Source organism: Hoplias malabaricus, chromosome 4 (assembly GCF_029633855.1).
Source record: "Hoplias malabaricus isolate fHopMal1 chromosome 4, fHopMal1.hap1, whole genome shotgun sequence".
Lineage (NCBI taxonomy): Eukaryota > Metazoa > Chordata > Actinopteri > Characiformes > Erythrinidae > Hoplias > Hoplias malabaricus.
In genome coordinates, this window is record NC_089803.1 from 35,585,409 (window position 1) to 35,606,952 (window position 21,544).

General features: G+C 37.9%; 1 protein-coding gene across 2 annotated transcripts in view; it reads right to left on the minus strand.

Annotated features, from left to right (window-relative positions):
* itga11b (integrin, alpha 11b) overlaps positions 1-21,544 on the minus strand; it is a 38,259-nt gene that overhangs the window by 10,631 nt on the left and 6,084 nt on the right. For both annotated transcript variants that reach the window (XM_066668193.1, XM_066668192.1), the window contains exons 2-17: positions 20,603-20,714; positions 14,962-15,071; positions 14,673-14,764; positions 14,418-14,532; positions 14,108-14,235; positions 13,471-13,619; positions 11,715-11,859; positions 11,317-11,479; positions 10,781-10,851; positions 5,164-5,308; positions 4,523-4,671; positions 3,274-3,417; positions 2,356-2,559; positions 2,066-2,196; positions 1,805-1,971; positions 405-547 (exon numbers count right to left, since the gene is read on the minus strand). In XM_066668193.1, the coding sequence (XP_066524290.1) occupies positions 405-547; positions 1,805-1,971; positions 2,066-2,196; positions 2,356-2,559; positions 3,274-3,417; positions 4,523-4,671; positions 5,164-5,308; positions 10,781-10,851; positions 11,317-11,479; positions 11,715-11,859; positions 13,471-13,619; positions 14,108-14,235; positions 14,418-14,532; positions 14,673-14,764; positions 14,962-15,071; positions 20,603-20,714 (2,168 nt within the window). The remainder of the gene's footprint in view (positions 1-404; positions 548-1,804; positions 1,972-2,065; positions 2,197-2,355; positions 2,560-3,273; positions 3,418-4,522; positions 4,672-5,163; positions 5,309-10,780; positions 10,852-11,316; positions 11,480-11,714; positions 11,860-13,470; positions 13,620-14,107; positions 14,236-14,417; positions 14,533-14,672; positions 14,765-14,961; positions 15,072-20,602; positions 20,715-21,544) is intronic.

The following is a 21,544-nucleotide window of genomic DNA, read 5'->3' on the forward strand; positions in this document are numbered from 1 at the left end:
GACCTTATTCCAAAGAGTTAGCAAATGGTCAGGAAATATTTCTTGAATGTTTTTAAAAAGTGTTTTAAAAGTGTTTTTTTTTTTTTACATGAAAAGTTATAAATTACAATCATGACCATAGCCTTTAACAGGTGTTTTAATCTTTATTTTTCTTCTCCTGTTAATGTATGATTTGTAAGCATTGTCTATGACAGACACATTTTTGGGGAAGTTTATTAGTATATATTTTAATTAATTTTATTTGCACCCCAAAAATATTTCAAATAAATGGAGTTACTTCTGTATTATTTTGTATTCTTTATGATAAATAATTAAATGTATTTTAATTTGAGGTGCTTACTTGAGTTTAGTATTCAGAACGAGACATTCAGTTGCTAGGACAGATGGTTACATCACAGACTCACATGTACATGGAAGAAGATGTGCTCACAGTGCTGAGTTTCTGGCAACACAGAGATGTCTGAAGAAGAACTCTGTCCCTCAGTAGCATCCAGCACTGCTCTGGGGCTGTAGCGCCTCTCATCAAAACCCCAGCTAAGCTTCAGAGCTAAAGAAAGTGTGTGTGTGTGAGTGTGTGTGCATTTGTGTGTGTGTGTGTGTGTGAGAGAGAGAGAGAGAGAGAGAGAGAGAGAGAGAGAGAGAGAGAGAAATTCTATGATATTCAGTAGTTTTAATACAGTTCATACACCCAAATAAAATAGTACAATCAAAGTTAATCTTTACACTAAGAGAGTGTGTGTAACCAATGTACTACACCCTAATAAAAGATCTTCTGAAATTCTTTGTCTCAGTTCTCCAAGAGGGAGGAAGAAAATGATAGATAATTTTTCCACAAATCCATTTTGAAAAATTGTCAGCCAAGTATTAAGAAAGATAAGAAAGCCTGGAGAAAGTGACAGAAAAAAGAGAAACAGATGGATATATATTTAAAAGAAGACAAGTTGATATGATCCAGATGAGGAGACAGAGGGAGGGAAAGGGACTTGACACTGTTTTACAGTGACTTCAATGGCTATGTTTTCTGTGTCACGTATAAAGGGTTCCCCCTCTAGCCCAAGGCTGTACACGTTAGGAAAAAGCTTTCCATTATAAAAGATCTGACCCTTCAGATACACATCTGAAGGAGATTAAACACACAGAGATTAAAGTTCAGGACAGTGAAAAATGCTGCACACACTCTCAGATTCTCCATCTTCACAATTACATAGATACACACACACACACACTCTCTCTCTCTCACACACACACACAAACAAATGCATTAATTGACCTAGGTCAGAAGTGTCAAACTTCCAGCATACAGCTCAGCAGACACCAGCATGTTCTGTCTTATAACAGCTTGGCACCTGAATCCTCTTTTTTAAGTAGCTATTTTTATTTATTTATTTAGTACTTCTTAAATTGCTGTCAGTTTGTTTATGATTGCTGTAGGCATATCTGGACTGTTATTATACTAGTTTCACTATGTAAACCAATATATAAAATGGTAAAAAAAAATAAGAATAAAAAAGAAAGATGGCTAGATTGTCATTGATGCAATGCACAATAGCACCCCCTCGTGGAGCACTCCTTAAATGTGATTGAATATTTCAGAATTAGTGCCCCTTGTGGAGCAATTGCCAACTGTGAGTCAGTGAGTGAGTGAGTGCGTGCTTGTGTGCGTTCATTCAGGTGCTTCTCATCTACAAATTATGGTTCTGGTTCTACCTAAATACATATCCAGTTTTACAACTTTTTAATGATGACTTGATTCTGATGTATTTAATGAGGAGGAATGATGTGCAGAAAAACAATTGCTACGTACCCACTCCTTGTGTCTTTGACACTGGTGTTTGAGCGGTGATAGAGACACATACTACAGCCATCATGCACGTCACCTCCTTGCCCCCTCGCAAACAGTCTTTGTTAAAAACATTTATCTTTGAAGGCTCAAAGTAAACATCCATATACACACGGACCACACTGCGAGACCTTTAAATTAACACAAAGATTAATAGTGAAAAAATGTACACATGCATTTACACTAACAGTCAACCTACCTGTCATCCATAAGGTGAAAACTCACCATAGCAAGACAGCAGCACCAAAGGCACCGACAGAGAGGTCTATCATTTGATCTCCATTTATGTCCATTACACCGTGGACACTACGGCCAAAATACTGCAGGTTTGGGGAGATGGATTCAGCAGCTATTCTCTGTGTGTGGGTGTGGGGTGTGAGAGAGAGAAAGTAGAAAATTGTGAGAGAGAGAGAGAGAGAGAGAGAGAGAGAGACTTAATTTAGGTTTAATTGCCTTGCAATCTGTTACTCTATGCCATAATTCCACAGTAAAATCCTCAAAGCTTTGAGTACTACCTGCTTATACTTTGGATGAATACCATTGTTCTGGCTGTAGAAGAGATAGATTGCCCCCCTGTGGTCATCCTCCAGAGGTGCACCCACCACCAGCTCTCTGTATCCATCACCATTTAAGTCAGGCAGGGAGAACATGGCTGAGCCAAACCGCGAGTTCTGTGTCTCGTCTGTTGCCTGGAGAAAGCCCTCCAGGACAAACTGTCCCTTTAGAAGGAGAAAGGGAGAAAATGTGAAACGCAGGCAAACAGGGAGAGTTACATAAAGGGTTGCCAGATATCTGGTGAAAATTTCAACCATAATGCTATTATTCCACACAGAATAAATGACCAATATGACATAATTAGTAAACTGTTCATGGCAAAGATGGAAAAAGACAACAATTATAGGCATGTTTCACTACATGTTGTAAAAGAATGGGGTTATTAGCCCATTTCGGTGTCAGTTCACACTTAACACTCTCATCTAGTTTATGCTGTAGTTTTCGGTTGTCACTGGCACTCCCAGGCTGCAGACTTCGGCAGGCGCAGGTGGGTGAGGCAAAGCATTACAATTCAGTTATAATGTCTGCATATATGCATGTATGGCCTGTTTTATAAAATGGCACATATTTTTGACCATTACATCACATTTAAACAACTGAGAACACATCAGGCCAAATTATACAGTTTTTTAAGTGTCCAGTTTTTTTTATATTCATTAAACTGTATAAACATTTTCAGTGTTAATGGTGCTTTCATAGGTCTTAGAGTTTAATATTGCTTGGAGTCTCACACCCTCCCATAACAAGACAGCCTCTAGCTATGTCCACCCACCAATTCACACTTCCTGTTAAAGGAAAGACCAACCTGGCAACACATATGCCATTGTAGATGCTCCTGTCAGTTGCCTGAGTAATGGTAAAATTGTGGAGATGCCTACCTGTTGGCTTATTCTGTAAATGTACACCATGCCCCTCTCCCAGCCTCTGCTGAAATACATGGGAGCTGCCACCAACAGCAGGTCAGTCACTCCATCATCATCCTGATCTAGTGGAGCTAACTCACTGCCATAATAAGAGCCAATCTACAAAAGCATACAAATTCACAGGCAATGTTATAATGAAAATGGACAGCTTTATCATATACTAGTTTTCAGTATCAACTAAACATGTCAGTATCACTAAAACTAATATGTTAAGTTTAACACTACAGAAAACATCAAATATGTGCCTCAACTTTTTTGACATGAGAAATGTTTACCTCCCAACACGTTAAATAAAATAAATAAACAGCCATTTTGCGTTAAAATGGTTAGAATTTCACTCTTTGAACAAAAAATTTAATTTGATGAAAAGTTCATCCAAATCTCACGTAAAAACAACATTTCTCTGCTTCACACATGGACTCAAACAGATGAAATGCACATGGACTACAAGGACTAACGGCCATCTGGACCGGGTGTGTGAGTCTAGACTGTCACACCATGTTTCCCCTCATACATATGTCCTCCTATAATAACCTGATCGGCCCCAGCAACCAACAGACCTACTATTAATCCGTTAATGCCACGACAACCTACTGACTTAGTATGAAATTGCCTGCAGTGGAAACAGTGATGACTATTTGCCATAACTGAAGAAAAGAACAATATGATAGATGTCTACTATAAGCAGAATAATTAATTAATTAATTCACCGCTACTTTTACATGCTGCATTAGTTTATTTTTACCAATTGAGATATCAATGCTCTGTGATAATATTGTTTATTTAGTATATTGCATTGGTGGGAGAGTTGCCACAGTAACGTTTATTTCTTGCCATTTTTTAGATACCTCATTCCCACATATGAATACTATAGATGATATCCTGCATTAATTCCGTATTACTTTACATCTGATGGTCCTAGAAATGCTAGTTTGTGATGCATAAAGCCACTTTTTTATTTTATAATGTATTTTTAGACAATTGTCAGATCAGGCACATAAGGTTTCAGACAACAGTCAAAATAGTTCATCTGTTGTACATCAGGCAAAATAGTATCTGACATGAGGCTAAGCTAATCAGTCTTAAAGGCCAAAGACAAGGCTGAAGTGAAGACTAATAATTAGGCTTTGTTTAGAGGGCAAGAGTGAAGAGAGTAGGGTAAGATGATGAGAAAAGAGCACAAGAAACATGGATTTTCATTTACCTGTTGCCCTGTTAGGGAGAAGAGTATGGTCAGGTTGCCTGAGTTGGTAAGCGTGAAGATGATGACTTTGCCTGTGTGGTTAAAACGAGGAGCTCCAGCCACGTACAGCTGTCCATAATACACTGACACTACTGATGATACAATATAACCTAGAGTCACAGTGACACACACACACACACACACACACACACACACAATCTATTATGTGGTCAACATAAAATAAATGGAAAGGCAGCTGAGAGTAGATTTATAGTAGCTTGTTTTAAATGTGCCTATGGCCTTGACTTCATGGTGTGTTAACTACAGAGGACATCAAGGCATGTACACAAACTACACAGAGTCAGGGCAGACCACATTCCTGGGGTTAGTTGATGGCACCCAGCCAACATTCCAGACAAACTTCCTCTTGCTGTGGGTTTTCACTATCACTGTTATTAATAAAAAAGCCCAACTGCCTCTACAGCCATCATAATTTATAACACAGCATTATTCAAGAATAATATGACATGTACTGAAATCTAATTAAGGCATTAATTAATTACTTTTTTCATAAAAAAAAATAAATAAATAAAATAAATATTATATATATATATATATATATATATATATATATATATATATATATGTGTTCTATTTCTCACCAAGGTAAGCTCCATGGTTTTTCAGCTCCTCTGGAAACTCTTTGAGATACGAGGACTTGGGAGGGATTACTTTGCCATTCCGTGTCTCTTTGAGGACAGCACCATTCCAGTCATAAGCCCCTACAGCACCTACCAAGACACCATCCTAAAGAGGGACAACCACACTGCTTAATTTGCATCAGTTGTTGCATGCGATGTTTAGATATTTTCAAACATATTTCCTTTTTGAAATGTTTTATGGACAAACTTTGTCAGTTAATTACATTTTTGTACCGAGGGACTACACTAATAAGTGAGAGAGTGGAGGTGAATTCAGAGAAAGTTAATTGTGACTTTGCTGTGTAATTGGAAGCCAGACCCTGCTGTCACCCAACAGGAGAAATCGATCATGGAAGAGAGGGAATGTGCCAAGTGCCAGTGGGTTGCAAAGAGTTGTATAAAAAAACTGAAGTGAGAGAGGAGAATTTCTTGAGCATGTAATGTGTAAGTGAAAGAATTTGAGGTGTCCTTCACCCAAACTTTTTATTTAAATTTTTTGACAAAAAAATTTTTGACAACATGGGACAAACACAAAAAATAGTTCTATTCATTATGCTATTTGCACATACTGAAATAACAGTCATGTGTTTGTCCCATGTTGTAGCAGTAATATCCCCTACCCTTTTAGAAAGGCTTTAAATGATGAACCTCACTTCCATGTTTCCAACATTGTAGCATCAGTTCCACTTCACCACAGCCCAAAGTTCGGAGGCTTACTATCCCTCTCTAGAGCAGTGTTTCTCATCCCTGGTCCACGAGGTAACCTGCCCTTCACATTTTAGAAGTTTCCCTGCTTTACCACACCCACTGCAACTCTGAAGGGATTTGTTCATTAACTGATTAGCTGAATCGGGTGTGTTGGGAGAAGGGAAAGGAATAAATTAGCATTGGGTGTTTTAGCCTTAGGCTATGTGTAACATCAGAGCATCAATTTCTATTGCTCAGTAATTTGCATGGACATATACAAGCTGAATGCTATATCAGCAGTATGTACACTTTAAAGTATTTGAATTTCCTCATTAGAAGGACTGCATGAATAATTTTAGGTGTATATTCTATGTTATATAAAAGGTAGAATCTAGGCCTGTCAAATCTGAACTCTGAATGATTTTATAAGTGGAACAGGCACTGGCTGTTTTTTCCCTTAAGTTATTTGAGTAAACTATACACCCTAATAAAAGCAAAACAAGTAGTCACAAAACCAGATGTATTATAAAGTTCTTCCATAATAATTCTGTGCAGCTCTAATGAGTTTTAAAGCAACACACACAAAATACACTTCTTTGCAGTTAAAAAAAATAATAAATCCTACGCCAAAATTGTACATGCTACAGAGAGAGAGAGAGAGCGAGCCTGCATTCAATATAACCAAGGCTTTGTAAATCTGTGGAGAAGACTATAAGTGACATTAGCAGACCATGAGAAACTGCCAAGTGGGGAATCCACCCTCACAAAATTGTTATATGGCATGCAGTCAACTTGCCAAAGTACTCTTTCTCACCTTGGTGAATGAGTGCATATTTCTGCCAAATACTCTGCACCACATTGCCCTCCTAGCCCAGCACTTAACCCAAACCTCACAGTGTTATGGAATGATTTGTCGTTCTTAGATAAAATCTACAGATACTTGGAGAAGAGCACCTCTGTGCATTCCACAGCTGTAAGCAAATGGCTGAATTATTCACTGGTGAATAAAAAGCCTGCTGCACTGACACTACGAGAGCCAGTGCTGCAGCCGTCGTTAAATAAAGACAGCAGTGCAAAGGCTCCCAGCTCATACATCAGCCAACTATTCTCTCATACCCCGTCGACGTGGACAGTTTGACTGAATGCCACAGCACATTTACACAATAAACTCCATCTTTTAAATGATATTTTTTATAATAACGTTATCATATCTCATAATTCATATCATTTTAGTAAGACAGGTTGATCGTCTTACAAGACATTAGGAATCCCACCCCTAGCTCCACCACCAATCTTATGAATTTGTTTTCATACTGAACCACGTGTTTCCACAAATTTACATGGAACTTACTAGGGTTTAATACTTTAACAATTTACCAATAAAATTGCAGATCAATTAAAGCTATAATCTCTAAACCAGAAAGTGTTCTGCAGATTCAGATTCTGATTAACATAGGGAAATCGACCCTGTGGCTGTCATTGACATTGTGCAAAATGTAAATCAAAACAATGCTGCAGTGATGTGCCAATAATTCAAACCTTATATTTAATTAAAAATAGAACCAAAGGCAATATCTGAAATGTTGACACTGGAAACTTATTATCATTATTTTTTTTAATATATGCCCATTTTAAACTTAAAAAAAGAGTAGTTGAGATGGGGAAGAAAAATTTGTACATTTGTTGAATGCTACAAAAATGATCAGGTTAACTGGCAACAGGTCGGTGAAAATACTGGGCTTAAAAGTAATTAAAATTTAATTTAATTAAAGATAATTTAAAAGTTATCTAAGGTTTGGCCAGCAGAGGTCAGACTGGTGTCTCAGAGACGAACATACACAGTTATTCAGAAACCCCTTCAGCCTCACCCTCGTTCCGGACACAACCACACCTCCTTACTTGTCAATCTGTTTCACTAAATCCAAGCTTATAACATTCACAAATTAACAATATCTGTAACAGCTAAAGTTACTATGCTAGTCACTGAAGACGACGGACATGGAACACTATTATAATAAAAAAAACATATTTACTTGGTGCTTTTCCACCAACCAAAGTGCTCCCAGAGATCCACAAACACCAAAACAATAGATACAATTAAACACAGGTAACTGTGCTCAGGGGACAAATTGTGTGGACATAGAGTGTAGTAATTCTCTTTCGGTGTGATAGCAGTGCAGCAACAGCGCAAGAGAGCACGCATTGTTCACAGGCATGATTGAGCTCTCTCACTGGTGCTAAAGAACTAACCTCAGGCTTGTGAGTTGAAACTGTGTGAAACTGTAGCAGAATTTGAGGTGGAACATGAAAATCCAAGATGCCACACAGTATTGAGTAAAGCCAGAATTTTTCTGACTAAGGGAGTTAAGAAAGCATTATAATTGCTGGATGCTAGTGCTGGGCAATATGAGCGCAAAATCAATATCATGATTAATTGTACATTTTATTACAATTACGATTAATGAATGGTTATTTTGTTTTTGTATTTTTGACCTTCAAAGTTCAGTGACTGCAGTATGCTCCAGTATTAAAGCTGGGATATTTTTTCTAATGTTGCTGGGAGCTTTTTCCTCTGTTGTTTTTTGAACACTGTTCATATTTGGTGTGTGATTTTGCTTTGCTCACTGAAACCGTTTTTTCTCAGTGTTTACATTAGACTTCTTTTGTTCAGGGTCGTCAAACCACAGAGTCTTTCTTTGGTACAAGCTGCTCGAGTCGCTCGGTTGGCCATCAGCGCTTAGGTTCTCCTCCATGTTGCCTCCATGTGGCAGAATCACTTGACAACAGCATGGTAGTGTGGTTTAAAAATGGACAGTAACATTAAAAAAATGTTTTAGAATTAATCAATACAGAAAAATTATGCCGATTATAAGTTCTGAACTTCGATTTTGATTAATTTTCAGTTAAAGAAGAATGACCATGAGCGCAGAGTCCTATTGGAGACTTTCAGCAGAACGTTGTGCTCTCCATATTGGAAAGTCAGTCCAACACTGATTCTGGTCTTGTCTCACTCTTTTTAGTGGCCATTTTTAAAAAAGAACACTTTTTTTTTCTTCAGTGGAAGAACATGTGAATTGTTGTGTCATCGTGAATAAACGGTAGTGGAATCTGCCATCTTGCTTAGAGAAATCTTTGACAGTCTTGTTGGGGAGAGCAAAACCAACATGGGGAGGGCGCAAGTTTCTGGAGGGCATGAATATCTGCCGTCTCAAGAATGAAAGCAAGGCCTTGAGAACTTTTACATTGAAATGAGTCATTTGATGCTATAAAACTGTGTAAAATATTGTATAGTAATCCTTTTAAAGGGGCTTCTCAGAGAGGCAGAGTCTTTCATAAGTAAAGATGGGAAGGGTTCACCAATTGCAGAGGTTCCAAATCAAAATTTTGAATTAATTTTAAAACTCATGGGTGGCACATCCTCTGGGCTAAAAAGGAGGGGATCCAGCTTGTTATAAGTGCACAGTTCAAAAGCCAGCATCGATGATGGTATGAGGTGCATTAGCACAAGGGTTAGTACACAAGTCAACCTGCACATCTATGAATGCACCGTTAATGCTGAACAATATTTAAAGGGCTTGGAGCAACATGCTGCCATCCAGATGTCTTTTTCTGGAAAGACAAGGCCAATCCATATTCTGCATGGCTCTTTAGTAAAGGAATCTGGGAAATAAAGTAGTCCAAATCTGTCACTCATTGAAAAATAATTTTTTCCACAGACCTGTGGAGCATCTGAAATACTACATCAGGCAAGAATGGAAAATCATATCATTTTCAAAACTACAGTAATTGGCCACCCCAGTTCCCAAATTCTTACAGAGCAATGATAAAAGTAAAGGTGATGCTTTACAGTGGTAAACATGTTCCCATCGCCGATTCTAGGGTTTAAATCATTTGTGCATAAATGCAATTTGTTTTTATTTACATTGTGCCCAGCTTTTCTTTTTTTTTTTTAATCATAAAGCAGGTAAGGTCAACTAGAAAGGACACATATTTTAGTACCTCAAGTGTCTTATAACTTGGGACATGAAAAAAAGGAAAAATAAATTTTGAGACGGTAAACATTACAATTGAAAGGGAACAAGACTGGACCTGCATATATGATCTTTAAATATCTCAAGGAATTAAACTTGGAGAAAGTAAAAAACAGCACAGAGTTTTATTATTCCATGTCCATGTCAAGCCAGGCTAATAAACTAGAGCTCGAGCCTTTATTTACATCTGATTAAGTTTTATTTGTACCAAGTTTGATGGACACAGCCCTCCTTCCTAATAAAAGAAATGAAGTCCATTTGAACAATTCTGTCACAAGCAAATAAAGCAAAACAGGGTCACATGAATAACTACACACAGAAAAGATGAGGGCACATTTGAGTGTGTTTTTGTGAGTGTGTCCCTCCTTGGAGCTGCCTGACTTCAACAAAACCATATGTGCTCTTTGGATGGCTTTCCTCTCAGAGTCAAGAAGGAGAGAAAAAATTTTCCACGACGTTATCTTCCCTCTCAAATTGCCACTGTTCAGCACCAGGAATCCAACAATGTGAGGTATGAACCTGTGTTATTTTTCCCAGGAAAATTTAGGCTTTGCCTGCTGCAAAAACCTCTCAGTCCTAGTCTACCTCACCTGCATTTGTTTAAACTTATTAAGTTGCATACCTCACGAAAAATGATGAAAGCAGAGAAAGTTCTCTTAAATTAAGACAACAGGCAGTAGACTATCAACTTTGTAGATCAGTTACACTTACATAAACTGTATTGTCCCTACAAACAATAAATAAAATAAATAAAACAGTATGAGAGTAGCTCTTCAGAAATGGAACTACTAGCTATTTCACTTCTATAAGCTTCAGATCTCATGTAGATTGGCCTTTAAAAAATTAAACGCAAAACCTACCTCTACAATGTGTGAGGAAAAACCTGCCTGAGACATCTGTAGTCCAAAGGCAGTCCCGTTCTTGTTTGTACCTAGAGAGACAGAATGAATCACTATAGTGCTAGGTGAGGGTCAAACAAATAATTCAACATGTTTCTATGAAAAACACTATGATCTAATCTTTCAACTGCTTATACTTCCAAAAATAAATGGAAAATTCAGAAAACATATCATCGCTGTACCATCAAAAACGTGTATCTCCCAAAATAGTAACTTTAGAGGAAAAGGAAAGAACCTTCTTTTCTTTCAATGGAAGTCAACTTAAAAAGATTTATTTTCAGGTAATTTTGGAGCACTTCTATTGGTCCATTCATCATGTAATTTTCACAGAGAGTGAAGGACAGGTGCTGTGTTCCAATGATCTAGCAAAGTAAACATTTACAAAAATGGAGATACATGTTTTTGATTGTACAGGAATGTTATGTAAGCTGTACAAGTATATTCTAAACTGACACAATAGCAGCTTTGTGTAATGAAGTCATAAGATAGGACTGTACCCTCTAGGCTGAATATCTTCTCTCCCAAGGCATCCACAATGTCTTTCAAAGCAGATTCATCATTCACACTGAAAAAGTGCTCCTCAGGGTCAGTGGCGATGTATTTGATCTCTCTTAGAAAAGCCTCAGGATTGATCCCACGTCGGTTGTAGTAGCCAAGCACCTGAAGACACCATTGTAGAAAAGGACTGTGATCCACAACTTCTGGAATCTCCATCTTAGCCCACATATATCTCTCAGAGTATGAATGCTGCACTGAAATCACTCTTATGGATAATTTAAATCCAGTAAACATGCTAACAAAGTTGCTTCAGAGTCCTAGTTCATGGCTTTGAGAATAGACTAGAACAATATTGTATGTGGGTAATAGCGGAAATGGATAATATCTGCAGACTCACAGCGATTCCATACAGGGTAATGTTATCCCTCTCACTTTCCTCTACAGCTTTTTGTAGGTCTGGGCTGTCATGTGATTCCCCATCAGTGATCACAATCATCACCTTCCTCGCATCTGGTCGCCCTCCATGCTTAAATGCCTGGGATCTATACATTTTTAACCAGCACAAAAAGGTAGTGTCAGTGTCAGTTAAGTAACCTAGAGCTATCACATGGACGTCGTTAGACCTGTGTTAGGCTGTAAAAACAGCCCACCCCTGTTCATTCTTTCATTTTCAACAACGGTTCTCTCTGTATCCATATTAATAATGTAATGAAACTTGGGCGCACTATGAGCTGCTGCTGTTACTGCATGTCCATTTAACGGCGTCATAAAACACACCAATAAACTGGCTATCGGAGTGTTTTGATTTCTTGTCAGGATGTGCACACGTAGTGTTGCCAACCGTACCGTAAAATACGGTATCATCCCGTATTTGGACACCAAAATATGTGTTCCATTTTGAACCGATAAGGGATGCGTTTTGTTTCATATTTTTGAGGTCGCACTGTTATGGCTATTGGTTGACACCGAAACACGCAGATATCTCTCAGTCATCCAATCAGCAGCCAGAGTATTCTGTCCATAATTCAGTGCTGCAGCCAATTGAGTCTCAGTCCCTCCTACAGGGGGTTCTTTTGCAGCAGTGCTCAAGTCAGTGCTAAAACAGTGGGAACTATAGCTCTGCTTTTAGAACTAACTGCTTTTTAGAACTAATATTAGCACAGTGTCCTGGAGAAACTACAGGGTGGGCCATTTATATGTTATATTTTATATATATAACTTTATTCTTTCATGAGTTATTTACAAGTTTCTGAGCACTTATAAAATGTGTTCAAAGTGCTGCCCATTGTGTTGGATTGTCAATGCAACCCTCTTCTCCCACTCTTTACACACTAATAGCAACACCGCAGGAGAAATGTTAGCACAGGCTTCCAGTATCCGCAGTTTCAGGTGTACATCTTGATGGTATGGTGTGGTACATGGGGTACAAAGATAGTGGGGCCATTCTTCATCATTGGAAACCTCAAGGTCACTGGATATGTGAAATTGCTACATGATGATGTGTTTTCCTCTTTATGCACTGAAGCTGGTACGTTCCCTGAGTTTTTCTAGCAAGATGGTGCACCACCACATTATGGGTGTCAGGTCCCAATAATTCCCAACATGTTTGATGTGTCACATGACACTCTTCCCATTGAAAAAACAAAAGGTGAATCCAAAATGGCCACCATTGTCACCACCCATCTTGAAAAGTTTCCCCCCCTCCCATATACTAATGTGCCACAAACTGGAACTTAATATCACCAATCATTCCCACTTTATTAAGGTGTATCCATATAAATGGCCCACCCAGCATATTTCATTCTAACTCAAAACATCACAGATGAATTTTTGAAAAACCACATTAGATAACATTACATAACAGAATTAAGCAGCAGAGGAAAGTAATAATGAAGGTAAAGTAAGCCTTCTGAATAAGACACTTAAAATGTTCAAACATTAAACACTGCAGTATGTAGGGCAGACTGAATAGATTTTTATGTTATTTCCTGATGTTATGACTGTATTTTAGAGATACCTGAATATAATCAGTTAATAGTTGTCCACAACTCAGTTTTTACCATTTACCAGTTTTAACCATTTTTACCATGTCACAACTAACTGAGCAAGTGTAGTATTTTCGGTAAAATCACTGTTCTGTTTGTCTGGTGTACCGTGCCACATTAATTCCAAGAGCTGTCCGTGTCTCCTCTCCTCCACGTTGGATAATATTTTGAGCTGCCATCACAACCTCGTTTACAGTGTGAAAGTCGTCCAGGTAAAACTCATGAACCACACTCTCTCCATACTGCACAACTCCAACCTACAGAGAGATCGAAAACAGGCCACAAAGGCAAAGCACCCCTTAACGATGGGTTTACACAGTGTACAGAAGGCTTTGGTGAGTGTGTATATATATATATATATATATATATATATATATATATATATATATATATATATATATATATATATATATATATATATATATATAAAAAATTAATGCAAATACGGCCAAAATAATTAATTATACAGTATATGGTATAGGGAAAAGCAATTTTTTCCAAGATTAATACAATATGGTTTAGACTTGAATTATGGGACATAAAAAAAATCTAATTTTCTCCAAATTTCAACAGAAATGAAAAAGCTTATATAAATAAATATTAAATTTCAGTTTCAGAATGTTTTGCCTTCCCCTGTAAAATAGCCAATTTAGAGAGGCAGTTTTTTGGGAAGGTGACAATACGTTATTATTTACACACTTAAAATAAATAGAAAGAAAACAGTATGTGCTGTGTTCATATGTACCTGAATCTGTCCTGGTCCAATGGAAAATTTCTGAAGAATGTTGATTAGGAATTCTTGCACCTCAAACCAAGGGTATATAGAATTAGATCCATCCAGGACTATTACAATATCCATGTATGTCTCACATCCTGGGGTAGGGGGAGGGGAGGGGTGGAACATATTTAAAATATCATTTTGGAAAATCAGAATATATATAATTAGCTAATATAGCAAAACTAATTACATGAAATATCTTAGCAGTGTTTTCTAATGAAAACAATCTATCAAGGGAATATGCTGAACATGAAATGAAAAACAAGTTGCATTTTACTCTGAAAGGCTGGGGCGATGCTGCGTGTGAAGTTAAAATTTCTGTCAACTCTTGAACAGATCCCTGTGCTGTATAATGATGTGCCACATTCATATGACCATAATGGACCGCAAGCCTAGAACATAAAACAGCTTTTAACACACTCAGTACAAACCTTGAAACTTATTTGACTAAACAATGGACACATTCCAAATTAGAAGGACACAGATCCAAATTTCTTTGTCTAAATAGGGCTATTATGTGAACCACACCTACCACAAAACTGTTATCTTTTGGATTGGAGGCAAGGGACATCCCCAGACTCATTTTGTCCTTGCGTTCAAAAACATTCTTTAAGGATATTTCTCCTTGAAGGAAAGGAAACAAGGAAAGAACATAATAATTAAGAGATGTATTGTTTAAAGTAATGCTGAAAAACCCTTGATGCAGCAAAGACATACAATGTCATTAAGAAGAAGCACTGAGTAGCATTCTCTGAGAAGTACAGTGTTGTGAGTTGCAAGCCATTTTCTTAAAGTGCTTTATATCAAAAACATGAAGTTACCCAGGTTCAGTCGAGAACAGTTTGTGTTGCTTCTGCTTTCCAGTGGACACCTGTAAACATCACCCGTCTGATTTTCACCACTCTTCTCAAATGGAGCTCCCACCAGAAGCCTACAGCAACAGAAATCCAAATACCAGAGAGATATGCAACCCACTGTTTATCACAGGTGGCTAAATTACTATCCTAATGAAATTACAAAATAAATCCATTTATAGTTGCTGGGTTCAGATGAATCTGTTCATCTCTCTGTGACTTTTGTGAGATGGTTTAAAGACAAATTCACTAATATTAGTATTACAATCCAACATGATTATCTCACAAACAATCCAAATAAATGCATAAAATGAGCATTGATAAATAAAATCCCATAGTAAAGAACCACTGCAGAGAGCCATGGCCTAATATATTGCTACTGCTCATGTTCAAACCAGCAACAACAAACCACATTTCCTTATGCTTTGGCTGGGGTGATGGATCTATGAACTTGTTTACATTCCTCTGGCAAGCTCCCGTGCCACTGCTCAGTCACATCCATGTGTTTTCTTTAGAGGAGGAACTTGCCAGTTCATTTTCGCATGCTGTTAGCATATTAGACTAAATATAATAATCCCACTAACATACTTCCACATTTCAGTTCCCAAAAAACAGCATTTTTTATGTTCCCCTGGAATGTTAAAGTGACCAGACAATGACCAAGCAATTCAAACCTTGAAATGAGTCCAGAGGCTTCACATATTTAAAATTTCCTTTAGCAATTTAGGCAGTGAATTCAGTATAAATTTTCATTCCTCATGGAAATACATTATCCATCCTAAAGTCAGTGAAGAGAAGTTTGCTCACTCAAGTTCCTTCTGAAGCGTTCCCTTCACACCACATTCAGGAACACTGCTGATATGACTGCATCTTCAAGTTACTGATGTGGGTTAATTAGTTCTGGACAAAGAAAATTCACTTCTACTCATACAAAATTATTGAATGGAGCTTCTTCACGCCACGCTGTTAGAAAAATTGTCACTGCAGTGGTACCTTTTACTGTCACTGTGAGTCACAGCTGGAGGGAGGACAATGAGGCAAACGTACATGCAAGGGAATCTTTATTTACAAAAACAAAAACAGACAATAAACTGAGGATCAACACAAACTAGACTAAACAGGACAGAATTTAACAAGAGACAACTGCTGTGTCCGTGTAAAACACAAAAATTGAAACATATCTACAAACACACAGACTAGGGATTACTGAAACAAAGGAACTATATATACACAGTACAAACGAGGAACACCTGATGGGCATGACCACAGAGGAGACACAGGTGGAGACACTGATGAGAGGGCGGAGCTAAGGCAGAGACAAGAGACCAAAACAAACCGAGAGCCATGTGCAAGCAGAGCACATTGTGGGGAAACAGACATACAACAGTATAGGACAGGGCAAGGGCATGCCACTATGGTGGTACCCCCAAGGGTACATTTCAGTACCTTCAGTTATGGAACACAAATGTACGTTGTTCTATATTAATTCTAGATTTTTAAATTGTGTTGGTTTCATACATCCCATTTCATCTCCAAGACTTATATTATGTTATTATATATCACACAGTCCTATAATGCAATCTTACAGATATTCACCTCTCTGATTGGAGAAGAGAATAAAGGTACATTCACACTGTGTGTACATTTAGTGACCAATAATGTACTTCCAGAGTATGCAGTTAGTTTTACAATATAGATTCAGCCAAGGCTTAAAAAACTGGACATGGTAACTATAGGCTACAATGTCTCATTCTATTGGAGGTGCTTTCCTCTGCAATGGAAAACCTGTATAAGCAAAGGATGCACCATACAGTGATTAAATGTACTATTTAGAATGGCTGTCTGGATAATTAGGGACTAATATTGATAACAAAACTAACTAACTGTACAGCTCAAGCCTGTAGAGGAAAGGGCTTTTTTTTGCATGATTGCTTAATATTTACACCAAGAAACTTAAGAGCTGTAGCTCTTCATCCATGACTTATACCCCTTTAAAGCCCCTGTTCTAGACCACTTTGTCTGGCGGGGAGGGTGAGGAGGCAGTAAAGTATAATGTATGGGCATATATTCATAGTCATATTTTAAAAGCCAGAACTGCATTCTGGGCTTCATTTGAGCAGATGTGCTAGGGAATGCCAATACCAAAGGGACAACCATACCCCTTCGAAGGACTCATTTGTAGGTTGATTATGCACAATTATGTTTCAGAAGCTCCATCATACGGAGTAGAAATATACATCCTCCTTCTCCAAAGATATGAACAACACAACGGGAGTATCCTTCAGCAGCCGAGAGACCCCTGGATTTACTGCATGTCATCATCTGTTTTCTGGTTGGTTCAGGGAGAATTGCACATCACAAGTTAAAGGCTATGTGATCCCTGCACATTAATACACCTTCTAGTAAATGGATTCTTAATTGTCAACAAATACCACATCAGTTATTTAAAAGAAAATAATTTTTTAACCTGAATTTGATACAACATTTCTATTGCATTTAATTCATTAAGTAAATCACAATTTGAGTATATTTTTAAAAACATATAAAGAAAAATGGATAATTTAAATATATAGAAATCCAGCAGTACTCCTTTACTCACTGTAGTGATTAACCCTGACATATGTTGAGGCTAAAACATTTTCATTCGTCTTTAGGAGCACTGTTGAATCAGTGAGAGCCAATAAGTTCTCAGGTTATATTGAGCTAGGCCAGTACAAAAAAGGGTACTAATCCTGCCTTCTCCTCCTTCGGTCTTCTGCTACATCCAGCAGGTATTTCCCGTTTTCTTCTTAAGAATTTACTGTTCCAGCTCCTTGGCTCAATGAGTGGAAATTTAGTCCATCCAGAAAATTATTTCCAAGAAGAAGACTGTCTTTTTAAATATTTCTAACCTAAATAAAAACAGATCATACTGTGATTGAAGCGACTCAAATAGCAGACAAAAATATGCTAGTTATGGGAGTGTTGGAGGCCAGCAACAGGTGGTTTACTGAGGATGTATAAGAACTAGCTGACCTTCTCCAATAAACAAAAGCAATAAGACCACTGTCCTAATGCTCCCTTATGGTGGGTGGCACGTGTTTAATGGACACCCACATTAATGTCTACACACAGCACAATATTACCTAGAGCATCTCACTACCTAGATACTCTGATCAGTCTGTGGCTAAACTGGCCCAGATGCAGTAGGGTGCACTGCTCTGTGTAATGTGATACATCCCTTCCACAGTCCAAAAAAACAAAACAACAACAAAAAAAAAACACATTGGTGGGTGGACTGGCTACTCAAAATTGTCCATGGGCATGAGTGACTGTGTGAGTGTTTGGTGCCCCGAGATAGACTGGCACCCACTACGGGGTGTATGCCCACCTTGGGTATCCTGTGATCCTGTGTAGGCTCTGGATTCACTGTGACCCTAAACTGGATAAGAGGTTACAGGCAATGAATGAATGAATAATTAATTCAATGATTTTCCATATCCAGTTAATTTTGATTAGGGTCACAGTGGGTCTGGAGTCTATCTGGATTCATTTGGCAGAACTCCACAATGATGTATGGTCTCCTAGATTTTCCATAGAGAACACCTGCCTTTGCATCAAGACAGACGAACAGCTGTTTTATATATGCATTTGATTAAATCTTCGAGAGTTTGGTTCACCTGGTTGCGACATTGTTGCCATGAGTCATTCAATATATGAGTATTTCATGAGCAAAGAAGCAGCTATGCTATTTCACTGGAAACAAAGAATGATGAATTTGTCTAGGGGACTGAGGAAATCAAAGAAAAAAGAAAAGTTATTTTTGGCAAATTCATTGATGGCCTGAATCACATTTAAAAGAAATAAAGGCCTTTCATTAAAAACTGTTCACTTTTGGCATAAAATAGCAGTGACACATTTCCTGATGGAAACTACATCATAGTTGGTCATTCCTAATTTTTTGGGCAGAAGATACATTGAATTATGACAACACGTGTGGCTACGGGAGTGTGGACTACTGCGCTGTCAGACTGCTATTACTAACTTCAAAAAGAAAAACAACATTCCTGTCTCTGATGTGCTACTAGAGAGTCACTCACATTCCTGAAGCATCACATACCAGGACGTTTGCTTTCTGCTACTGAGTTAATCTGTTCTATGGTGAGATGCACAGTGGGGGGCTTGGGAATAACAGACTGCCACACATATTTTCCAGAAGCCCCTACTGCTGTACAAGGCTATCAGACAGGTTGCTAGACAAGAGCACATAGTTTCCACTTATTTACCTGTTAACTTCAAAGAGCAAAACATTTCACAATGCTAAAGGACTGTGAGTTACCATCATGACTGACCAACCTCAAGCTGGAAGACAGGAAGCACAATGCGAAATTAACCCAGTCATATATTGGGCTCTACCAAGGGGATTTATATGAATTAAAGCTGTTGATAACAGCATTTTAAAATTCAGCCTCTGAAGCAGTTTGCTCTATGATATCTTGTGAATCGTGTACTTTTCGGTTAGTAAAAACACGCAGCAACACTAGCCTTTAACTCCAAAGAGTTCTGATATATGTGCTCTTTTTGCTGCAAACTAATTTCTGGGTTTTTTTTCAAAGTCAAACCTAGAAAAAGGTTTAAATGTATGACTATATACAATATATATGTTATATATTATATGTTAGTCCTTAATGTTATTGGTTAATATTTGGTACCTGTGGCTCATTTTATTTACAAAAAAAGGCTCTGAATGAATGATTCAAATATAGTCAAATAGCAATGGTTTGTAGCAGAAGAGATTTGAAATATGATTGATTGCTTGGAGGAATCCTACAAGGCAGAACACAGACTCGGTTCTTGCCAGCAGACAGCACTTGGGACTAAATACAAATCATAAAATTTGTTCTGTGAAATACTAAACTGAGATGTGCAAGAGACTCTTCAGTACCATAAAACGCTTCCTTTCTCTCCCTTAGAATGAATAAGGTCTATGAGCATCTTATTGTGTGTATAGTGTGTATTGAACACTAATTTGCTATGTAGCAGCCTTTGCCCAGACATGCAGTGTTACTGACATTGTATGCATTTTCTGCTCTACTAAGCAATTAATGAAATGAGATGATTCCAGTTTTACATTTCCAAACACAAAATGTGTTTATATTTTAACACCCAAGTCATTTTCTTGGTTTCAGAAATAGTAATGACTATAATTTAAGAAATAGCAAATAAAGAAGAAAAACATCCATCCATCCATTTGTAACCGCTTATCCAGTTCAGGGTCACGATGGGTCCAGAGCCTACCTGGAATCATTGGGTGCAAGGCAGGAATACACCCTGGAGGGGGCGCCAGTCCTTCACAGGGCAACACGCACACTTACGGTCACTTTTGAGTCGCCAATCCACCTACCAACGTGTGTTTTTGGACTGTGGGAGGAAACCGGAGCACCCGGAGGAAACCCACACGGACACGGGGAGAACACACCACACTCCTCACAGACAGTCACCCAGAGCGGGAATCGAACCCACAACCTCCAGGTCCCTGGAGCTGTGTGACTGTGACACTACCTGCTGCGCCACCATGCCATCCAGAAGAAAAGCATAATTCTTAAAAAAAAAAAAAAAAAAGTCATACCATTTCTGACCTAGTGCTTCATGTTGTTGCACTGTGTAGCCAAATTGAGCCTCCTTTGGACCTTGGATGATCTGGGCATTCTTCGTGTCAATACTGAAGCAGTCCCGGCTCCCTTAAAATAAACAGAAAAAGTTAAGCAATAGAAATTCACTAAAGTAACTGAATAATGGCAGGTAGGTATTAATCACAGTTGGAAAGTTTTCCTTCAGGACATCCACTAGAAATAATAATAAAAAAAATTTACTTATTCAAATTTTTCAAAACACACCATCTACAGACCAACAAATAAATATATATATCTGATATCTATCTGATATATATATATATATATATATATATCAGATAGAGAAAGAAATGTGAGATCAAACATACACCAAATCGTACTGATCAAATAGACAACAGGCAAATACGTCTAAGTTCATGGAAAGCTGATCCTAGATCAGGTCTAGCCTGAGACATTTGATATTTATAAAGTCTGGTTTCAATTTAAATGTTTATCTGCAGAGGTCAGTCAAACAGAACAGGAAGCCTTTTCTGCTACTGCCAAGTGAGGCAGAAATACCATATTGAGGTAACGATGTCACATTGCTTTTCAAGTTTAATTTGCCCAGCAGGAAACTCTGAAATGTGAAAATGGATGGAATAGAAGAAATGTCCATCCGCTGATAAAAAGAGACAAAAGGCTCAAGATGGTTGTTCATCTGGAATCTCTCTTTTTCAGTTAGTCTTCCTGTCTGTCCATTTCTTCCTCTTATGCTCTTTTTCTCAACACTCTTTTCAACAGATTTGCTGCATATGCCTATCCAGGTCTCCAAATGACCCTGTGTATGATTGTCATTGACTGATGACTCGATGACAAAAAATCCAGTCATATAGCAGAGGGAAAGTCTCTGACATCAGAGGAGTCTTTCTTTAGATTTATTTTGTGTGGATTATTACCCC